The sequence below is a fragment of the Staurois parvus genome, unplaced genomic scaffold, assembly GCF_062004578.1.
Source record: "Staurois parvus isolate SC_StPar_1 unplaced genomic scaffold, SC_StPar_1.0 ptg000131l, whole genome shotgun sequence".
Lineage (NCBI taxonomy): Eukaryota > Metazoa > Chordata > Amphibia > Anura > Ranidae > Staurois > Staurois parvus.
The window spans coordinates 2,447,434-2,471,312 of NW_028317927.1; the positions used below are offsets into that span (position 1 = coordinate 2,447,434).

At 41.4% G+C, this 23,879-nt stretch overlaps 1 protein-coding gene across 1 annotated transcript in view; it reads left to right on the forward strand.

The window, feature by feature from the left end:
• SLC9A9 (solute carrier family 9 member A9) overlaps window positions 1–23,879 on the forward strand; it is a 931,015-nt gene that overhangs the window by 213,242 nt on the left and 693,894 nt on the right. The window contains exon 6 of the mRNA XM_089672557.1: window positions 21,610–21,715. Within this exon, the coding sequence (XP_089528683.1) occupies window positions 21,610–21,715 (106 nt within the window). The remainder of the gene's footprint in view (window positions 1–21,609; window positions 21,716–23,879) is intronic.

Below are 23,879 nucleotides of genomic sequence, written 5' to 3' on the forward strand. Positions count from 1 at the left end.
ATATACACATATACTATTTTTTTGTGGGCAGCTGTTTTTGTTCTAGGTCTAGATATACAGCACAGAGTTTTTCCTATATATATAATCTTTTTTTTTTCCATAGCTACGTCAATTGTGACACACATTGTGCAGCATTTACCATAGAAGGTATTTATCAATCCTGTTACAAAGCCCTGGCCACTTCTTGATTATGCATCTCTTGAGTGAAAAATGGTCTTGTTTTCAATAATAAATCTGACCTTTGTAAACCATAGCACTTGGCTGCCCAGGAATACAGTTGCACAGGTCTATAAACACATAGCAAAGGCTTTGCTGAAGGAGAACCAGCCTGATTTAAGGCTAATCCTGCTGCTAATTTGCCTAATATGTGTCCCCCACTGAGTTTAATGGAATTTGGAAAATAGTCACATGATCAAAAAACCCCAAAAACTGATATTTTCAGATCTCCTTAGCCTCAGCAGAAAAATAACTGTCACCAGAATCCTGACCTGGGTGTGTGAGCTGTGCGAATTTAATTTAATCCATGTACTTACTTTTCTCCAGAGACAGGAGGGTGATGTAGAAGATTGATTTCAGTATGGTCCACACTGTTGGTCTAATGTGGTGATATAAGAAATCAATCAAACAAATCGGTGTTAAAAACGACTGATATAAGGAATCAGTCAAAGATATCGCTGTGAAAAGCAATCGCTTTGAAGAGCAACTGAGAACAGGTGTCACTGCAAGGAGCAAGATAAAACTGAGCAGATCTCCTGCTGCAGCTTCTTTTTTGGGGTACCGTGCTCTGTGATGTCATTACAAGACTGTCTAGTCAAACTTTTTCTGCTAGCATCTTTGATCGGCTAGTCTTGCCCAGATGATCAGCAACAGCTTGATCTGCAAGATTGCTGTAAACAGCAGGATTTCTTTTGCATATACAGGCATACCTCGGTTTACAAATGTAATTCCTTCTGCAGGACTTTTCATACAGTGAAAAATTTGTAAACCAAAACACCGTTTCCCATAGGAATGCATTGAAAACCAATTAATCCGTTCCGGAGGTCAGAAACAAATAAACGCTACTAAAATACTGCATGGGTTATTTTATCAAGTAATCCGGTATTTTAGTAGTGATAACCATGTGTTAATGTTTCAGCTGTCAGCGGTGTTCCCCACTGACAGCTGAATGTAAAAGAAAGAATTGCCGGCATACCTTCAGGTCTGGTATGGATTTTGAGGGGAACACCCACACCAAAATTTTAAAAAAAAATGGCGTGGGGTTCCCCCCAAAATCCATACCAGACCCTTATCTGAGCATGCAGCCTGGCAGGTCAGGAAAGGGAGGTAGGATGAGTGAGCGCCCCCCTCCTCCTTAACCATACCAAGCCACATGCCCTCCACATGGGGGGGGTGCTTTGGGGCAGGGGGGCTCTTCCCCACAACCCATAGGTCACTGCTATGGGGGAAGGTGGCGATAGAGGACACTGCTGTGTGGGTGGCCCTGTCCATAGCAGTTTCCTTTGCATATCACCTGCCCCCCTTTTCTCCAATAGCAGTGACCTCTGGCCCCCTTTCCCCAGCCTCCTCCACTGCTGCTGTCATGCACAGCGGAGAGCAGAGAGCGGAAGACAGCCCTGCTCAGGATGGAGGGCAGGACGAGAAGCTGGCCAATTATTAAACCACAGGTGATTGGTTGCTAGGTAGGTCCTAGCAACCAATTACTAGCTTGTTAATATAAAAAGTTAATTTGGCCAGCTCCTCCTCCTTCCTGAACCATGCTGTCTTCTGCTCTCTGGTGTACCCTGAGGATGACAGCAGCAGCAGTGGAGGCTTTAGGAACGGAGGGAGAGGGACCTGTTCACAGTCTACCTGTCACCTGCTCGCGGTTGACAGGTAGACCGCGATCGACGGGTTGCTGACCCCCATTCCAGACATGAACCACTGTTTAATACTGGTATGTGCAGGAACTTCTTAGGTCATAGTACTTTACTCTCTCAATGGAACTTCAAATGTATGTTTTTCAGAATAGTTTCCATAATCTACTTCTCATTTGCTTCTTTTTGATTATCCTGTCTCTCTCATCTCCACCTTTATATGTTTTGTCTTTCTATTAAAAGAGAAGTATTGCTTTTTTTTTCTAAAATCATGCTTACCTAGGTGGATGTAGCATCAATGCAGAGACTGGCTTTTTTTATTTGTCCTCACTAGGCTTCCTTGAAGTTTAGGACTACCTCAATCCACAATCTGGACAACAAATACTTCCCATCCATTATCTTGTCTCCATTGCATCCCAGATTTCTAGACATAAACATATATGCATTTTAGCGTACATTAACCTGTAATCTAAGATTAAAGACCTCCGTCCTGTAGCAAAGGGCACAAATTAGCCAAATACAGTGCAGAATTTGGATTTGTAGATGGATCTGAAGAAGCTTGTGACCATGCATGTGCAAGAGAAAAGGCAGAGGCTTCACTCTTAGTTCCAGGTGACATTTCCTACACATTCCACCTGCACATGCACTGTAGCAGGCCACTACTGCTGCAATAAGCATGTACTGGGTGGCCAAGACAGCACTACAAGGATATTATTTCATTAGATAAATGCTTAAATTAAAATAAACAGATAAAGTTAAACATTTTAAGATTGCTATATTCCAGAGTTAACTTGTAGTGTGTTCTTAGTGCGCTACATATCCATCTTAAAGACTGGTTTAATAAAGTGTGAAATCTATCATTTATCAATCAAGCAAATGACAGATAATTAATAAGGGGAGCCGCATTTTAGCAGCTGCATGTTGTCCTGGTACGTGCTGTGATTGCTTTCTGCTGCTCCCTGTTCTGATACAGATCCAGACTGTATGCTGAATAAAAGAATAGTTGTCTGCTGTTATAGTGAGAGCAGTACGGAGTTTACAATTGGAGCCTTGAAGATAAAAAGTTATGTAGCTTTTCTCAGCATGTTTGGTTAACTGCAGCAAAAACTATTCAAATGTTGTTAACCCAACAGAAAATATCTTGAAAATGACCATGTGATTAAATATACTTCTCTTCTCTAAATACAAAGAAGACACTGGGGTTTATTTACTAAAACTGGAGAGTGCAACATCTGGTGCAGTTTTGCATAGAAACCAATAAGCTTCCATGTTTTATTGCCAAAGCTTAATTGAACAAGCTGAAGTTAGAAGCTGATTGTTTACCATGCACAACTGCACCAGATTCTGAGTGCACCAGTTTTAGGCCTTATGTACACATGAACTCCCCTAGACTTTAACCACTAGCCCTCCAGAGGATTTACCCCCCTTAATGACCAGGCCTCTTTTTGCTACTCAGCGCTGCACTAATTCAACTGATAATTGCGCGGTCATGCAACGCTGCACCCAAACGAAATTTCCGTCCTTTTTTCACACAAATAGAACTTTCTTTTGGTTGTATTTGATCACCTGTGTGCTTTTTATTTTTTGAGTTATAAACAAAAAAAGACCAACAATTTTTAAAAAAACTATTTTTTACTTTGGGTTATAAAAAATATATAGTAAATTCAAAGTTAGTTATAAATTTAGGCCAAAATGTATTCTGCTACATGTTTTTGGTAAAAAAATCCCAGTAAGTGTATATTGATTGCTTTGTGTGAAAGTTACAGCGTCTACAAATTATGGTATAGATACTGCAATTTACGCCATTTTTTGCTATACAGCGCTGCGCTAGTTTAACTGACAATTAATGTCCTTTCGTCACACAAATAGAGCTTTCTTTTGGTGGTATTTGATCACCTGTGCGCTTTTTATTTTTGGTGCTATGAACAAAACATTTTTGAAGAAAAAACATTTAAAAAAAAACAATATTTTCTCATTTAGGTCATAAAAATATTAAAAAAAACTAAAATTTCTGCATAAATTTAGGCCAAAATATATTCTGCATATTGATTGCTTTGTGTGAAGGTTATAGCGTCTACAAACTATGGTATAGATAATGGAATTTACACAGCTTTTACTTTCTGACTGCTTATCACATTTTTTGAGTTGCTAAAATACCAGGATAGTACAAACACCCCCAAATGACCCCTTTTCGGAAAGTAGACACCCTAAGCTATCTACTGAGAGGCATATTGAGTCCAAGGAAGATTTATTTTTTTTCCGCAAGTTTCTGGAAAATGACAAAAACATTTCTTTTTTTTACACAAAGTTGTCATTTAAATGATTTATTTCTCATGCAAGCCATGGGTATATGTGAATTACACCCCAAAATACATTCTGCTATTTCTATCAAGTATGGGGATACCACATGTGTGAGACGTTTTGGGAGCCTAGCCACATACAGGAGCCTGAAATCCAATGACCACTTTGTAACTCGGAAGGTGCGTAACTTCCTCATTTCACTTCCTCACTACCTTTCACAGTTTCGGGGGCCCTGAAATGTCAGGATAGCACCAAAACCCCCCCCAAATGACCCCTTTATGGAAACTAGATACCCCAAGGAATTTAAAAAGAGGCATGGTAAGTATTTTGCAGATCTAATTTTTTCTCAAAAGGTTTTGAAATATAAAAAAAGAAAAGAAAAAATATGTTTTTGCTTTTTTTTCTTCATTTTCCAAAAACTTGTGGCAACAAACGAGATATGCAAAATACTTACCAGGCTTCTTATCAAATTCTTTGGGGTGTCTACTTTCCAAAAAAGGGTCATTTGGGGGGGTTTGGTGCTATCCTGGCATTTCAGGGACTCCAAAACTGTGATAGGTAGTCAGGAAGTGTAATGAGGAAATAAAGCCCTTTAAAAGCCTGAAGGTGCTTATTAGATTTTGGGGTCCTGTACTTGGGTAGACTGCCAAAACGTCTCTCACATGTGGTACCCCCATACTTGGGAGAAGTTGCAGAATGTATTTTGGGGAGTAATTCCATGTAAGCTCCAAGGAGCAGGGCCCTCCTATCCCTCTTGTATTGAACTGTATTGTTGCTGTATTGTCTCCTGTTATATTGTAAAGCGCTGAGCAAACTGTTGGCGCTATATAAATCCTGTATTATAATAATAATAACAATAATAATAATAATATACCCATGGCATGTGTGAGCAATAAATCATTTAAGTGACAATTTTGTGTAAAAAGAAAAATCAATTTTTGTCATTTTCCAAAAACTTGTAAAAAAATACATTTTTCTATTGATTCAACATGCCTCTCAGCAAATAGTTTGGGGTGTCTACTTTCCAAAAAGGGGTCGTCTTGGAGGGTGGGGGCATTTTATGCCCAGCAATAGAAGTTTATGCCACACATCACTCACTCTTCTATATATTGGTAAAATATAAAAGATGATGGTATGCCGAGTAAATAGATACCAAACATGACATAAAAATAGTGCAGCGCTATGAGTAGTGATAGTAAAACAGATATGAGTCCACTTAAAGTCTTAGTCAATAGAACGTGTCCAGTGACAAGTGAGGATTCAAAGTTGGTGATCCGTGTGGAAACGGCTGAAAAACGCACTCACCAGAACAAAGACACATAAACGCAGTGTGCATCTAGTGCTCATGGATCCTCAATCCAGAAGGAAATAAAGCTGGTCCGGTTACAGGAAAAGTGGATCCCTCCTCTATGGATGCAGCAACAGATCCTCCTCTTCCCAGTTAGGTGTAGGATTCCAAGATCAGGGTTCTGCAAGCAAAAAGCTCCTCAAGGGAGTTTAGGGAAGGACACCCATAGTGTAGTAGATTATAAAAAAGCAGCTTTATTAGAGTAAAAGTAGCATCCAATTCAAAGTAGGCAGGTATCATCAAGATGTGTCAGCAAGACAAACTAACCCTGACACTCTGAATGATGGCCACCGGGCCTCCACGTGGCTCCGGCGGCATAGCGTCTCGACGTCCAGGCTCCTCCTTACGCGTTACGTGCGCACGCACATCTTCAGAGGTATGGAACCATTGGCGTGATGACGCGAATAGGCGCATATATATAGGCATAATGACGCATGCGCGGTTTCATATGCGCCAGTGTGCAATAACTAAGGCGCATGTGCATGGCTCCGTCCTCCATTTTAATGGAGCTCAAAGGCACATGAAAGAAGGGCAATAATACCCTATAATTGACTGTCAATGAAGGGAAGTTCAACAACGGTGTAAATACACCTATTGGAAGACAATCTAATTCAAATCTGTATAAAATATATAGAATAAGCGCGATGGCGCCAATGTGTTGAACTTATTCCAATTATGTGGTATAATTCGAATATGTATACATGCGTCATTATTTCATTTCAAGTTAAAATTTGCCATCATTCAAAGAAGACATCATATACATAAAAGTTATATGCCAGAGGAAAATTATCAGAAAATAAGACTAAAATAAATTAAACCATAATGTTTAGAAGACTGCAGATCTGAATCCGTACTAACCCCAAGTTTGATAACGAATGTGAAAATCATTAAAAAATCATTTAAAAATCATTAGAAAATGCATGGATAGAAACGCATGTAAGATGGTCAGTCCATGCGTCTATGATAGACGTAATTTAACTAACTGGGACAAATGAATATTAAAATATTAATACATATTCAGTTAAAAGAAAGGGACTATATATATATATAGAATATCAAATCCGCATCACCCATTAGCAATGAAGCAGTTAAGATCTAGGTCTAAATTAAGCCCCGCTGGATGGGAAGTGCCCAATTCAAAAATGTGTTTGGTCTCCAGCTGGGAAACTGCCCTCACTTTGTGTGTACCCCTCCAGTGTGGGGTAACTAAGTCGATCCCCACAAACTTAAGCGATGTAGGGTCCCTATGATGGAAACGTCTGTAATTTTGGGATAATGAATGGTCTTTATATCCTTTCCTGATGTTGGCAATGTGTTCCCGAAGGCGGTCTCTAAGCCTCCTGGTGGTCCGGCCAATATATTGTTTGGAGCACGGGCATTCAAGTAGATAAACTACAAATTTGCTGTCACAACATATAAATTGATCTATTTCATATGTCTTATGTGTTTGACTGGAACAATAGGAATTGATTTTCTTTTTTCTACTTCCATTGCATTTACAGGCGATACACCTATTACAGGGGTAAAATCATTTCATATTGAACAGTGTGAGTGATTTAACAGGAGGGTTAATAATGTTAGGAGATATTTTATCTCTAAGAATGGCTGGTCTCCGAAAAATAACTTCAGGTGTATCAGGAAGTATATTGCTCAAAACTGGATCTGATTTTAATATGTTCCAATTCTTCTTGATGATATGTTTAACTGCTCTGTGTTGAACAGAGAAGGTAGTAATAAACGGACAAAAAATGTCATTTACTTTCTTAGAACTAGTACCTAGAAGTTCCTCTTGACTAATCTGGGTGATTTCTGTGATGGTGTTATCTAGAGACACCCCGTTATAGCCCTTCTCCAAAAATCGTTGTTTCAGAATATTAGCTTGTGTCTGAAAATCTGAGGTATTTGTACAGTTTCTTCTCAGTCTTAGCAATTGTCCTTTGGGGACATTTGCAAGCCAGCTGGGATGATGGCAACTATCCAAAGGAATATAACTATTCCGATCTGACGACTTAAAAAATGATTTGGTGATAATTTTATTACCTACCCTCACCAAGGTAAGGTCTAAAAAACTAACTTCTTCATGACTAAAGTTATAGGTAAGTCTGATATTGTGATTATTATAATTCAAGGTAATGAAAAAGTTTTCCAGCGATTGTGTATTCCCATTCCACAACAAGAGAATGTCGTCAATGTATCTCCTATAGAAGACCAATTCTGGCCAGTCCCTGGAATAAATACCGTATTTTTCGCTCCATAAGACGCACCTGACCATAAGACGCACCTAGGTTTTAGAGGCAGAAAACAGGAAAAAAAAAATTCTGAACTAATGGACTGCAGACATAGTACAGGAGATGACCAGAGACTGCGGACACAGTACAGGAGATGACCAGAGACTGCAGACATAGTACAGAAGATGACCAGAGACTGCGGACACAGTACAGGAGATGACCAGAGACTGCGGACATAGTACAGGAGATGACCAGAGACTGCGGACACAGTACAGGAGATGACCAGAGACTACAGACAAACTAGAGGAGACAGTCAGAGACTGCGGACATAGTACAGGAGATGATCAGAGACTGCGGACACAGTACAGGAGATGACCAGAGACTGCGGACATAGTACAGGAGATGACCAGAGACTGCGGACACAGTACAGGGGATGACCAGAGACTGCGGACACAGTACAGGGATGACCAGAGACTGCGGACACAGTACAGGGATGACCAGAGACTGCGGACAGCACAGAGATGACCAGAGACTGCGGACAGCACAGGGATGACCAGAGACTGCGGACAGCACAGGGATGACCAGAGACTGCGGACAGCACAGGGATGACCAGAGACTGCGGACAGCACAGGGATGACCAGAGACTGCAGACAGTGCAGGGGATGACCAGAGACTGCGGACAGTACAGGGGATGACCTGAGACTGCGGACAGTACAGGGGATGACCAGAGACTGCGGACATAGTACAGGGATGACCAGAGACTGCGGACAGCACAGGGATGACCAGAGACTGCGGACAGTACAGGGATGACCAGAGACTGTGGATAGTACAGGGGATGACCAGAGACTGTGGATAGTACAGGGGATGACTGCTGACCTTTGGGGAGGGGGGGAGCGGGTACCTGAATTTGACAGATACCCGCTCCCACTTCCGCGGAGTTGTTCTTTCATCTTACCTGTTCCTCTATCCAGCCGCGCGCTGTCTTCCCGGATTCTGTAATGGCGCTCGGCATGACAGCCGGGTGCCCAGTGCGCATGAGCAAGAAGCACTTGCGCTTTGTGATTGGTCCGGCGGCTTCTGGGATCTGTCATGTGTCCCAGGTGCCGCCTTACCATTCACAAAAAGCACCACTTCTTGCGCATGCGCACTTGGCACCCGGCTGTCATGCCCACACTACAGAAGCCGGGAAGACCGCGCCGCTGGATAGAGGAACGGGTAAGATGAAAGAACAACTCCGCGGAAGTGGGAGCGGGTACCTGTCAAATTCAGGTACCCGCTCCCCCCCCCCCTCCCCAAAGGTCAGCAGTCATCTCTATACGATCCCGCTGTAGAGCTGAGCGGCCGGCCCGGTATTCTGACACGGAGGCAGTGGAAATACCGGACCGGCCGCTCCATATTCGCTCCATAAGACGCACTGACATTTTCCCCCCTTTTTTTGGGGGAAAAAAGTGCGTCTTATGGAGCGAAAAATACGGTAATCTCTTCCTCCCAGTAGGACATAAATAAGTTGGCAAGACTGGGGGCGAATTTCGCCCCCATAGCCACACCCTTAATTTGTAAATAATATTTGCCATCGAACCACATGTAATTTTTAACCATCGCAAATTCAAGTAATTCCATAATGAAATCGATATGTGTGGAAGCAAGAGGGCTTTGCTGTCTTAGGTAACATTCTGCGGCTCTCATTCCATCTGCATGGTTAATGTTACTGTACAACGATTCAATGTCTGCTGTAACCAATATTGTAGATGGAGTGATAACTACGTCTTTAATGGCATTTAGGACCTGTTTGGTGTCCTTAAGATATGAGGGGGTACCAGTGGCTGAAGATAATGGTCTATATATTGCCCGATCTTAGAGCATAGGGAATTAATCCCGCTGACTATTGGCCTTCCTGGGGGTTTCAAAGGGTCCTTATGGATCTTAGCTAAGATATAGAGGAATGGTATTCTAGGTACCTTGGGACAAAGGAAGTCCCTTTCTTTTTTATTGATGATATCTCTATCGCAGCCTGTCTTAATGATAGCTTTCAGGGCGTTCTTAAAGTTCGTTGTAGGATTTTGTTTGAGGGGAAGGTATGTGGAGGAATCTTTCAAAATGTTGAATACTTCCTCCATGTAATCCTGTTTGTTCAAGATTACTATTCCTCCACCTTTATTCGCAGGGCGGATGACCAAGTCGTTTTTATAGTGTCTTAGTGGCACATTTAAGATTTCCATCTGCATATAATTTTTTAATCTGTAATTTCTGTAAGTCTCTTAGGGTTTGATCCCTAAAGAGACCCACTGCAGAGTTAATTTGTGGTGGAGGATTGAATGTTGATTGCTGAGGTTAGAGGAATTTTTATTTTTATTCATGGTTATATCTTTAGCAATGGGATTAATGGGATGCACACTGCGTTTATGTGTCTTTGTTCTGGTGAGTGCGTTTTTCAGCCGTTTCCACACGGATCACCAACTTTGAATCCTCATTTGTCACTGGACACGTTCTATTGACTAAGACTTTAAGTGGACTCATATCTGTTTTACTATCACTACTCATAGCGCTGCACTATTTTTATGTTATTCTATTTAAGTATATATCGGTTGCTTAGAGTGCTTAGCCGCTTTCAGGACTAGCGCTCACTGTTTTTTTCCCTATTTGATTGTCAGATACCAAACATGACATCATTTAAAACTGCGCAGGCCCCGTGCAATGGCGAAAAACTGCATACGTTTTTAATATCCATAGGCAATGTTTTAAAAGCCTTTACAAGCTACCATTATAGATATACAGATGAGATCTAGTGTTAGAATTAGTGCCCTTGATCTGAGGTTCATGGCGATACCTCACATGCATGGTGCAACTGCTGTTTACATACCGGCACAGGGTCAACATTCGCACACACAGGTGTGCGCGCGTGGGGGGCGAGGTTTGTTTTTATTATTTCAAGTTATTTTGATTTTTTGAATTATTTTTACACTGTCCCTTTCATTTTTTTTTATCACTTTTAATGCTATCACAGGGAATGCAAATATCCCCTATAACTTCAATGTGCATTGTCATATATTCTTTTTTGAGAAATCTGGGGTCTGTCAAACTCTAGATCTCTCCTCTGCCCTTACATTATCTAATCAAACCAAGATCGGTGTGATCAGATGCTTTTCCAATTTACAAATGGCGCTGTTTATATCCTGTGAAACTGAAGTGATGAAATGCTCATAGCTTCCGATTTCTTAGAATATAGAGATGATTGGCACCATTCTGGTCTCCAATCAGCTCTATGGTCAGCTGGCAGAAACACCAGCTGCATTCTCAGGTTCCCCCGATGGCACGGGACTGCCCGAGAAGGCCGTGGAAGGTAGAGAGAGAGGGGGGGCATCATCTCCTGCTGCTTGTAAAAGCAATCCTGCAGCTAATTAGCCACTAAGGTTACTTTTACATGAAAGCCGATCACTGGCTGAAAAAATTGATACCAGGATGATGTCTGCAGCTGTAGGCATCATCCTGGTATAACCATTCAAAGTCCAGTGATGTACCAGTACATTGCTGGTCCTTGATGGGTATATATGCTATGTTCTTTTTTTTTTATGCAGCCTGTGGGCTGAATGAAAAAAAGAGAAGATATCTCTGCCAGAAAAAGTGTGTGGTATGCCCACCATTAGAATATACCTCCCTGCATCCACCCACTTCTAATTGAGGGCACACATTAGGTCACACTTTGTCACAAGTGCCAGTTCCAAGATTGTACAAATGTCTAAATAGTGGCACGCTTGAATAAAAATTGTCCATGTATAAGTATATATGGAAAAAGGATGACACCAAGTCCCAAACTACCTTGCCACTACTCCCCATGTAGTCTGGACATCCGGAAGGCTCCATGTGACTTTCTTTTCCCTCTTAAATCTGAAACTTATATGTATAGCCTGTTGCCCTCTCATAGGTCTTATACATCTTGACCCCATATCTGGCACGCTTGTTGGGGAGAAATTGTTTGAATGCAAGGCGGACAGAAAAATTAATGAGGGACTCATCAACACAGATTTTTTTGCTGGGGAGTATAGACATCTGCAAATTTTTGGTTAAGGTGATTTGTGAGGGGCTGACTTTTGTGGAGCCGGTTAAATTCAGGGTCACCCCAAGGACGACAGAGTTTCGTTGAAATGCATTAAACACATTATACTCTCATATCTATGCCTGGCCATGGCAGCAGAGAACACGGGCATATGATGAATCGGGTCTGTGGACCAATACAACCGCAATTCATTTTATTTAGTAATGCCCATGTTGAGGGTTAGGTCCAAAAGAAATGTAAATTTGGAAACTGTAATGGGTTTCCACCTGAATTCCGGGTTGGGCAGTGAATGGGGGAAGCATGGGTGCTGTAGAATTTATGGGCTACCAATCAGGATTTGCAAGCACGCCCGGAAGGATACTAGGGGCTCTATGGGCCTGTGTGCAAATTCTTGGTGGTTGTGGGACAATACTTGCGCTCGCCACCGCACCAGCTTGTACTGCACTTATGGGACTCACCACCTGAATTCCGGTTTGGGCAGCGAATTGGGGAAGTACAGGTGCTGCAGAATTTGTGGGCTGCCAATCGGGATTTGCAAGCATGTCCGGAAGGATACTAGGGGCTCTACGGACATGTTTGTGAATTCTTGGTGGTTGCGGGACAATACTTGTGCTCGCCACCGCACCAGCTTGTAGTGCGCACTTATGGGACTCGCCACGTCACCAAGGGATACTGAAGTGCTGGTATTATTATTATACAGGATTTTTATAGCGCCAACAGTTTGCTCAGCACTTTACAATGTAACAGGAGAAAATACAGCAACAATACAGTTCAATACAAGAGGGTTTGGAGGGCCTGATCCTGGGAGCTTACAATCTAAGAGGTATTTGAAAGACCAGGATGTACTAGGCCACTAATGCTCGCCAGTTCACCAAAAGGTAGCGTGGCACTAGTACTGGCACTCTTCTGCATATGAGAGTCATCAAAATTTACTGGCAAGTGCTAACAGAGATCAGGCCTGATTCTGCGAACACTGCAGTTTTGTGTGCAGTGTATCAAGTGACAGTGACCTACTGGCACTGCACTTGCTGGGGGAGAAGAGGGGGGGTAAGCGTAGGGTCTAAACGCAGGTGCTGGCAGGTGCCAGGGCTGATCCCGCTAACGCTGTGTTTTTGGGGACGCTATACTAAGGTGAATGCTGGTATAGTGCTGATCTGATCAAAGATATGGATCTGTTCAGACACTATACTAGCAATGGAGGTTTATTGTGTATGAGCGTGTTCCTGGCAATCAAGGGGTTAAATGTGATTACTGGTGTACTGACGGGCAATCTGACGCTATCTGGGAGGGGCATGAAAACCACAGGAGCATGAATCACGTATATATATATATAATATATGTGTGATTTTGCGCAAATGTGCCGCCCTGTAGTAGTATTTCTGCTATAGGGCGGTCAGGAGGCAGTTACAGAAGTGGTTTGTGTTACGGCACTGTGTTATTTAACTGACAATTGCTCGGTCATGCAACGCTGCACCAAATGAATTTTTCCCCATGAATTGAGCTTTTCTTTCGGTGGTATTTGATCGCCTGTGTGGTTTTTATTTTTTGCACTATAAAAAAAAAAGCCCGATAATTTTGAGAAAACAAAACAATATTTTGGACTTTTTGCATGTCCAGTAAAAAAATTTAAAAATCAAATTTCATCATAAATTTAGGCCAAAATGTATTCTGCGACATGTCTTTGCTAACATAAATTTCAATACGTGTAAATTAATTGGTTTACGTGAAAGTTTTTACATTTACAAATGGCGTTATAGATACTGTTTTTTTGTTTTTTTATACTATTAATAGCGGCAATCAGCAACTTACGGCGGCAATTAGCGGCTTATGGTGGCGATCAGCGACTTATGGCTGGACTGCAGGACTGCGGTGGACATTCTGACACTGGGGGGGGGGGGGGGGACTGACTAGGGGTCACTGACATTCCCAGTGACACCAATACAGTGATCATTGCAAAAAAAAAACACTGACACTGTATTAATGGCACTGGGGAGGAAGTGGTTAACATTCGGAGACAATCAAAGGGTTAACTGTGTGAGGGGAGTGTTTTACTAGGGGTGTGTTCTTCACTGTTACACACTGTTCTGGGAAAGCTAAGCTCTGCTCTCTGGAACAGTGTGCTGGAAACTGACAGGGAGGAGAGCTCCTTTGAAAACAATGCAGCTGTCCTCCCTGTCAGTGTTTGCCGGCAATCGCTGGGCTCCGGTGGGTAATTACTGGCCGGGACCCGTTGATTGATACCCACAGCTGCTATCGGTGCCGCGGGTAGGGTGGTCGCGCGCCTCGCACACGCCCCCTACCCCGAATGCAGGATCACGTTTATATACGTGATCCTGCGCACAGGGGCTGCTTTGTAGCAGTATATGTACTGTGGGCGGTCCCCTAGTGGTTAAGCTCTCCTGGCATCAGAAAAATGCTAAACGCCTCAAAAACAGGTATAAACTCAGTACCGTGTTTAGCCACATTTTGTCCTTGGACATCTATTCATTTGATTGGCCAGAGTATTTTCCATTGACATTAACAAACGCCCAAGCACTAAACGCTAGCAGTGATTACACGTTTTTGCCTGTTTAATGTTTTTTAGCCAAAACATTCCTCTCCTGAATGCAGAAGAATAGCGTTCAGGAGAGGAATGTTTTGGGGAACATTTAACTGCCCCTAAACTCTGCTACTCCTAAACTCTGGTAAAAGTCTATGTGTACATGAAGACATAGGCTTTTATTGAGTTGAGTTCAGGGGCTTTGGCAAAAAAACACCAAAAGCTCCTAAACTCATGTTTAGCAGCACCAGTGTACATGAGGCCCTTAGTAAATCATTCATACTGTTATTTTGAAGAAAATGTCTGCAGATGCTTGTTTTTGAGAAATGTGATCAGTGCCAGTGATTGTTTATTGTAGGGCAAATACAAAAATCTTAAATCTAACACATATCTTCTATTTCTCAAAGGATTACAAATGATTATTATTCATTTATTTACAGTCATTTTCATAAAAAATATGCACTGAGGTTTGTCTTAAGTTCTATTCACATTAGGTAATTTCAAATCGCAGGCAGAATCGCCACAATTTGAAAACGCGGTATGACAATTTGAAAACACGCAATTGCAACTGGAGGTGCCATTCATTTCAATGGCACCTGAAAATACAGTGCATTTTTTCCATGATCGTGGCACATTTTTCCTCACGACAAATGCACTGCGACCATGCAAACAAAATCGCAGGATGCACGAAAATGGTTCCAGAAAAATGTGCCGCAATCACGGCAAAAAATGCCCCGCATTTTCAGGTACCATTGAAATGAATGGCACCTCCAAATGAGATTGCGCGTTTTCACATTGTCACACCATGTTTTCAAATCGTGGGCAGTTCCTTCTGCGATTTAAAATGCCCTAATGTGAATGGAGCCTAAAACAAACCTCAGTGCATATTTTTTAATGAAAATAGAGATGTGGCAATTACACCCGCGATTTTAAATGCGCTAATGGGAATGGGCCTAAAGGTCCACTCTAGCCGAAACATTTTTGATTTTTTGTTGTGATAAAGGGTAAATCTCTCCACTGCCTATCTATTTGATGGGCATCGGACAGAATAGGAAGCGATAGGGAAAACTCCTCAACAAGGACAAACACGTTTTCTAGTAGAGTGAGGAAGGTTTAGTACATTTGTTAAGATTGTGTTGCTGTCTGTATCCACCTTAGGGAGCTTTTCTTCACTTTCTGTCCAGGAGACAAGTGTCAGAACAGAAAGAGAAATAACTGCCATGAAGACACAAACAGCATGAAAACCATTGAGGTTCTCTCTCTTTCCCTTTCAATCAATTAAAGCAAACATATTTTGCTGCATAAAGGTTTAACAATTCCAGTATTATATATCTTGGAGCTTTCACAAAATTGTCCATTTATGGCCTTCCATAGTAGAGAAAATCTATAAATACTAGATTTGTTTTGATGGGAACAAAAATCAACGAAAAATTTGTTTTTAGGTAAACTTTCAGGAAGTCGTTGAAGTGGTTGTAAACCTCAGACACAAAATATGAACAAAGCATATCCATCTATATGTGTCGCAATCCAGAGCACTACTTGTCTTTTCTGTCCAATGCCCTGTTCCTCTGCTATAAGCATGAGTCGCTTCTGATGAGTTTTCCGGACACCAATAGAAAAATGGTGACAGGGGAGGGAGCTCCATCTGATTTACAACCTGTGCTCTGAAGTGGGGGCGGGTCCCTTCCCTCCAATCAGCCTTCAGAACTCTCCTCACTGTTGTAACTTCAGCTCCCCGCCTCCTGCTTTTCAGAGCTGAGAGATCCTGTGTAAATTCTACACTTTAAATGGATGTGGGGACAGATTGCTGTAGATAGACAGGTACAACTTATGTAGGAAGATTTGTTTCATTTCTGTGTATCACCTGAGGCCAGGCACTCAGGGTATAGGTAAGAGTTTACAACCATGTTAAAAATAGGTAATCACAGGTAATGCAGTGCAGTTTCCTCTCAACCATTGCATATTACACATTCAGTAATAAGGCCAGTGCACTCCGATTTCAAAGGTAAAGTCTAGTACTTATAGATATACAGGTTGGATACTTCACAGTGCTTTGTAGATTTAGTTTTGTGTCCTTCTACCCAACAATGAAGAAGTAGGTTCACTGCCTGAGGCTGGATGGGGAATCTGATCATCATCAGACTTTTTCCAAGGAACAGAGGAGACTTGTCTCACCACACACATACATGCACACACAGCTTTTTCTTTCATGATAAAAAGTACACATGCAGTGTCCCATTGAGAAGACAAGAGATGGAATTCTCATTTTCCCTCAAGGCCTACAGGTCTTCCCTGTTGGCATACAAACCAGGGAATCCATACAAATGTAAAACCTTCTTCTCTGCATGGTTTCCCAAGTGTCATACCAGTAACCCCAGCAATGAATAGAGGGGGTGCATATAACAGCCTGAAGGTTATTTCCTATTGTGGAGGGTGGATTTACAAGCAGTGCTTAATGCAGCACTAGGTATTTTAACGTCCATGCCTGGAATCGCATTGTATTAGATTGATGTTATCATGGTGCAGAAATGGTGTTGTTATACCTTCTAAAAAAGGTATCCTGCTGTACCTGCCTGATCAGCAGTAAAACTATAAGCACAATGTTCTCCATATATTATCTTCACTGAATATTTGTAATGTAGGATGATTTGTGAAGGTTTTCTCAAGTACAAGAACATTAAGCTCAATTAGTTCATCCTCTTACAGTACACAGTACTCACCTCTCATTAATAACCAGGAGATCCTTTTCAAAGTGAGGTTATTCTGCAGTGCTGATGAGCATTGTGACTTAAACAATACAAACAGATATCTGCAAATACATCCCTGAATTAATTAGGCTGTGTTAGAATGCTAATGATGAAACAAAAATGATGGTACAATTATATGTTAACTTATTATTCTAAATGACCATTTTGAGTAAAATAATGCAATTATATCATAGAATTGTTTAGTCGTCTTGTTTTTAACCTTTGCATGATATATTTGCATAGGGTGTAAATATTGTATGCATTTGCAGTTTCTTGTAACTTACTTCTTCCAGCAATAATAAAGGTTACTTTGTGAATAATACCTAATTGACTTACTGGTAGTGTATAGTCTTACACCTTATTGAAGCGGTATTAAACTCCAAACCAAACCATTACACCGCGTTCCAAATTATTATGCAAATTATATTTAAGTGTCACAAAGATTAAATATTTTGTTTTTCTGTTTAACTCTTGGATGGCATTGTGTGTCAGGGCTCCTTTGATCACTGAAAACAATCTCGGACACCTGTGATAATTAGATTGGCCGGTGAGCCCAATTTAAGGAAAAACTACTAATGGAGGGTGTTCCACATTATTAAGCAGAGCACCATTTTCAAGCAATATGGGAAAGAAAAAGGATCTCTCTGCTGCCGAAAAGAGTGAAATAGTTCAATGCCTTGGACGAGGTATGAAAACATGAGATATTTCACGAAAACTTAAGCGTGATCACTATTAAGAGATTTGCGGCTGATTCAGAGCACAGACGGGTTCGTGCAGGTAAAGGCACATTGAGGAAGATTTCTGCCAGATCCATACATCGGATCAAGAGAGCAGCTGCTAAAATACCATTACATAGCAGCAAACAGATATTTGAAGCTGCTGGTGCCTCTGGAGTCACACGGACATCAAGGTGTAGAGTCCTCCAGAGTCTTGCAACTGTGCATAAACCTTCTATTCGGCCACCACTAACCAATGCTCACAAGCAGAAACGGCTGCATTGGGCAGAAAAATAAATGAAGACTAATTTTCAAACAGTCCTGTTCATTGATGAGTGCCGTGCAACCCGGGATGGTCCAGATGGATGGAGTAGTTGATGGTTGGTGGACGGCCACCCTGTTCCAACAAGGCTGCGATGTCAGCAAGGCGGTGCTGGAGTCATGTTTTGGGCCGGAATCATGGGAACAGAGCTGGTCGGCCCCTTTAGGGTCCCCGAAGGTGTAAAGATGACCTCTGCAAAGTATGTGGAGTTTATGACTGACCACTTTCTTCCTTGGTACAGAAGGAAGAACTATGCTTTCCGTAATAAAATCATCTTCATGCATGACAATGCACCATCTCATGCTGCAAAGAATACCTCTGCATCAATGGCTGTTATGGGGAGAGAAAGTCATGGTGTGGCCTCCATCCTCCCCTGACCTCAATCCTATTGGGAACCTTTGGAGCATCCTCAAGCAAAAGATCTATGAGGATGGGAGGCAGTTTACATCCAAACAGCAGCTCTGGGAGGCTATTCTGACATCTTGCAAACAAATTCAAGCAGAAACTGTCCAAAAACTCACAAGTTCAATGGATGCAAGACTTGTGAAGCTGCTATCAAATAAGGGGTCATATGTTACAATGTAATGTGACCTGTTAAAATGTTTAAAAAGTTAAAATGTTGTTAAAAGTTTGATTGAAATAGCTTTTGATTTCAGTAAATATGCTGCAAACACAACAAATGACAATTTTCAGTTCTTTACAACCTATAAAGTTTTTTGAAACTTTTTTGAAACTTACTGTGCGTAATAATTTGGAACAGTGCATTGTAAATTTTTTATGTTTAACAAAAATACTGTTATCATTAGGAGGTTTGTTCAATAAAATTTGAATTGTACTCTCAATAGTTGATAACATGAGAATCATGCTGACTGTTATTTACATCAATTATTTAGGTAAATGAGAAAAATATCATTTGCATAATAATTTGGAACACGGTGTATATTGCAGCTTTCCAATCATAAGATGTGGTGGCTGCATCAGTTTTCTTCTCTTTGGCTTTTTTCTCTCTGCTTTCACCTGGTGATCTGGCCAGTAACACATTTCCTGTATTAATAGGACACCACTCTGGAGGAATGAGCAAAGGACACAGCAGACAGCAGCATTTTCAGCCTAGGTGGGATGGGAGTGTTAAATGTAATAGCAGATTTAAATACACTAATGAACTGAAGCCAAACTCCAGCTAAAACTTTATAAGTTACAGCAAACATTTTTTCCTTTTGGGATAAAGGGTTTACATGAACAAATAAAGGTGATCATTTTAATCACCCCTACCAATGGTAAATGGATGGTCTCATCCATGTAAGATGATATATTCTGCCGTACAGCTTCAGCTTCTGAAAAAACATCAGAGTTGCTGGCTGAACCACCAGAAGAAAACCTAATAAAGGAAATTAATGCAGCCATCAAATCTACGAACTGGTAAGCTGCAATATAAGAAATGCCTGCTTTTGTGTTTAAAACTGCTTTAAACTCTCATTGGTTTTTGGTCTTTTGTGTCCTTTAAAAGTAACTTGGTCTAAACTGCAAACCAATTTTTAAAGAAGTATAGCCAAAGCTAGTTTGCCTGTACTTCTGTGGATCACAGGAGCGCAGTTTGTTCTGCAAACCTGTGACCCGTTTTCAGCCAACAGCAGGCTAAAGTCCCCTGTTGGTTGATGTCATTCAAGCCAGTCCAGCATGGGAAAAGATCCCGACTTTAAAATCAGGATCCATTTAGATGTCTGGACTGGCACCTGGCTCAGCCTTTCAGTGTTCCCCTGAGAACCTGAGCCAGCTGATCCCTCCCCCTCCACAACCCAGCGCTCCAGTGAGTTCGGGGGGCAAAGCATAAAGCAGTTACTGACAGTCACCAGTTGTTGCTCACGGAGCACTTAAAACTGAGTGATCAGCAGACTTTGAGCGCTCAGTTCTCATTGCTGGCGGGGGACAGATGCAGCATTGGACCGATGCTGCAGCCACCTATGCAAGTATAATTTCTTAAAAAAAACAAACCACCTCTCTTTTAGGAGAGTACACTGCAAATGCTTGAAGAGTTAGGGATATGTCCTAGTGATTCTGACTCACCAACGACAGGCTTGCTAAAACGCTGCTCACCTGCTGCTATGACATCTCTCCTCGGAGGTAAAAATGCAGCAGAATCTCACTAGGAAGGGAACAGTAACTGAGTGGCACCTCACTGTTGAGGAAGCTCAGCAAACCCCCGTTATTTACCCTTCTGTTAAATGGCACAGACTGCTGTAGACTGTTGGAATCTGAGCTTGTTAGAGTGGATCCTTGATTTTACAGTAGTATTCTCTGGTGGTAAATGGTAGCAATAATGTTGTTTGTTTGGTTCTATTTTATGCATTTTTAAACATATGTTTTATTTCTTTTCTCTCTCTCTCTCTCTCTCTCTCTCTCTATATTCCAATTTTCACAAATTAGCATTGTTTATAGTGAACACCCATAACACAGGCTTCCCCAACCGTTACGGGTTTTTATTTTGGACTCGCTGGGCCTGGTTTACTAGAGAAAACTGCACAAGAGCAGGGATTAACTGACCTGACATGCTTGTGTTGCAGGTTTGCATGAGCCCAGAGGAGCATTTTCACAAAACCACTAAATATGCCTATTCTGTCTAATACTAGTTAGACCTAGGGCATCCAATAATCAGCTCTCAGAAACAGACCTGACCTGACAAAACAGAAACAGCAGTGAAATAAATCTAAAGGGAAGGTGATGGAGATGAATGTAATAAAGTCACTTGGCTCAGTGTATTTTTCAGAAAATAAATGGGTGAGAAATGTAATTGTCTCTAGTGATACTCTGATGCTCCTAACTCTTGGAATCATGCTCTCCATGTGTGGTGTATAATAAAATAATAATCCACTATAGAATATATAATATATAAGGGGGAAAATGAAATTATGACATGAAAAAGCCAGACTGGCAAAAGTGTTTTACTTCAGTTAGGATTCCTGCATTCCTAGGCATGATGATGTGTAACCTATGCATAATTCTGGACATGAACATTTATAGAGCATAACAGAGAGCAAAGTCAAGAATCCTCTTCTTGCCTCATTAACATCTCGTTAGTACTATGGGCCATTGCACATGATAGCAATGTAATGGAAACAGACGCCCAGGATAGCGCAACCTCCATTGGCTTCCATAAGGACAGTGCTGTGATTAACAACTGTTGAAGTTGATGCCATTAAATGCTAGAAACATTTCTCAGCGAATCTTGTCTGGGGTGAAAATTATTGGGCAATGGAGAATGGCTGGAAATTGAAATCTTACAGAACCAAAGACATCATATTTATTACAGGTTGTTTTAATCTTCTCTGCACTGATTTACTACGTGTTAGTACGTGGATGGGAATACATTAACACCATGTCTATCATAGTGTAGAGGCTGTTGGTACTGATCCAGCTAACATCTGTTTCTGTTGTCCTGTATTCCTTGCTGTTGATGACATAATAAAGAAAAAATACTTAGCACTTCTTCTTTGATCTTTTCAGTGACGGTGTTGGCTATATTCCATGAGCTGCACGTGGATACCGATCTGTATACCTTACTGTTTGGAGAGAGCGTTCTGAATGATGCAGTTGCCATTGTTCTCACTTAGTAAGTATGTTTGGCTGTATAGTGTTTTAGTGTTTTTGTTGCTCACAGTTGATAAACACAGGCAATTCATATGTAACCAGTCGTTATTACACATTTATTCTTCGACTGCACTTTTCATTTGAAGCTTTAGCCCGGTTCACACTGGTGTGACTTTTCATGTGACTTAACAGATCAAAGTCGCATGACAATTTGCACCCTATTTGCAGCTATGGAACCATTCAAATCGGTGCAACTCTGACTTTAAGAAAGGTTCCTGCAGTTTTTTTGTGATTTCATGTGAGACTTGCACTGACATCTGTGCATGAAGTCGCACTGATCAGCTTCTTTGAAATTGCACTGAAGTAGTGGGATTTCAAATCCACATTTGGTGTGAACCTTTGTTGCTGCTTCTTAAGTAGACTATACACACTACAATCATAATCTTCAATGTCTTTTAACACCTACCTGAATACAAATAAAATATCCCAATGATACTCAGTTTGGATTCTTTATTTTGAACAGGATGGTTTCATAAGTTTTAGGTTTCATGCATGTTAAGGCTTTTCTAAAGGTTTTTCTCCTAGAAGCTGCTTCAAAAATGCGCCTAAGTCACGTTTTTGCAAACGTGTTAGGGAGTTTATTTCATTTGCCAAAATATTATTTTATTTGGGTCATTAAAAGGAAAAAATGCTCAAATGCTAAATGTGCCTAATGCTTCAGAGCATTTAGGTTAGTTTACACATGCTTACCTGCGTTTAGGCACATCAGGTGTTTTTTCTGCTAAATTACTTCTCTCTTGAACGCATGGGTAGGTGCAGTGTGGTGCAGTGGAGTAATTACACAGAGTCTGGTTGCAGGAATAAGAACTTGTGTTAAAAAGGCTTAACTCAACAGACAGCACTGCGGGAGTCTCCACACCAAGATGTGTGCACCAGATGCACCAACAGCGTCTGTCTCAGAGGGTGGAATGCAGCCTGGCTGGTCCTGTCCCAATTGGAAGGCTTCCAAGGTAGGATGGCGTGTCCCTAGCCTGCCCCTCCTTGTCAGATACGTCTACCTGCTGCTATCACTTTCCCTGACAGATGGGTGCTCTTTCCCTCTCCTATCCACTTTGCAAAAAGCGTGCTAAAACCTGGGGGCAGGGACTTAAAAAGACTAGCCTCCAGGGGTCACCTGAAGATAGCGACCAGGGTTCATCTGAATGTAGCGTAGCCAACTAGATAGAGAAACCAGGTTTCTTCTGACTTTCCCTTTGGCTGTGGAATCGCTTTGGTTAATCGCCACCTACAGTGGAGAAAGCAGACTGCACCTGCTTATATGCACCAGTCATGTTTATTTTTCTGCCTTTAAAACCCCCTGCCACAGCGTTTAGAGGCAGAAAAAAAGGTAAAATGCCTGTGAAGCAGGTGTTTTTGAGCTCAGATGTGCATGAGGCCTTTTGCTTTCAGTGACTGACTTCACTATTACTGTGTACTTGTGGCCCCTGGACTAAAATTTCTGACTAAAATAGTAAAATCACTTATTATTTTAGGGAGTTTTCCTCTGGACCAAAATTGAAGGGGTGATTTAACTTAATGTACAGTTGTGGCCAAAATTATTCAACCCCCAATGCTGTAAAGGGGTTTAGGGACTATAGTGTACATTTGGAATTGTATTCAGAATCAAATCCTACAAGGACGTTGTAACTACCCAAATGCAACTAAAATGACATCAATTGTTTATGTAATACAGTAGTAAATGGTTCTTATGTGGTTTCTTCATTGCCACAATTATTCAACCCCTTAAAGACTACCACTCTGAAGAACAGAGGTTCATACAGGTGCTTTCCATCAGGTATTGAAAACACCTGTGGATGTCACCGAGCAGCAATCAAGCATAATAAGCACCAATTAGGCAGCTTTAAAATGACTGTGATACTCAGCTCCTTCTAGACATTTACTGGTGTGGTTACAAACATGGTGAAGGCAAGAGAATGGTCCAGGAAGACAAGAGAAGAGGTGATTTCTCTTCACAGGAAGGGCAATGGCTATAAGAAGATTGCAAAGATGTTAAACATACCAAGAGACACCTTAGGAAGCATCATTCGCAAATTCAAGGCAAAGGGCACTGTTGAAACGCTACCTGGTCGTGGCAGAAAGAAGATGCTGACTTCGACTGCTGTGCGCTACCTGAAGCGTAGAGTGGA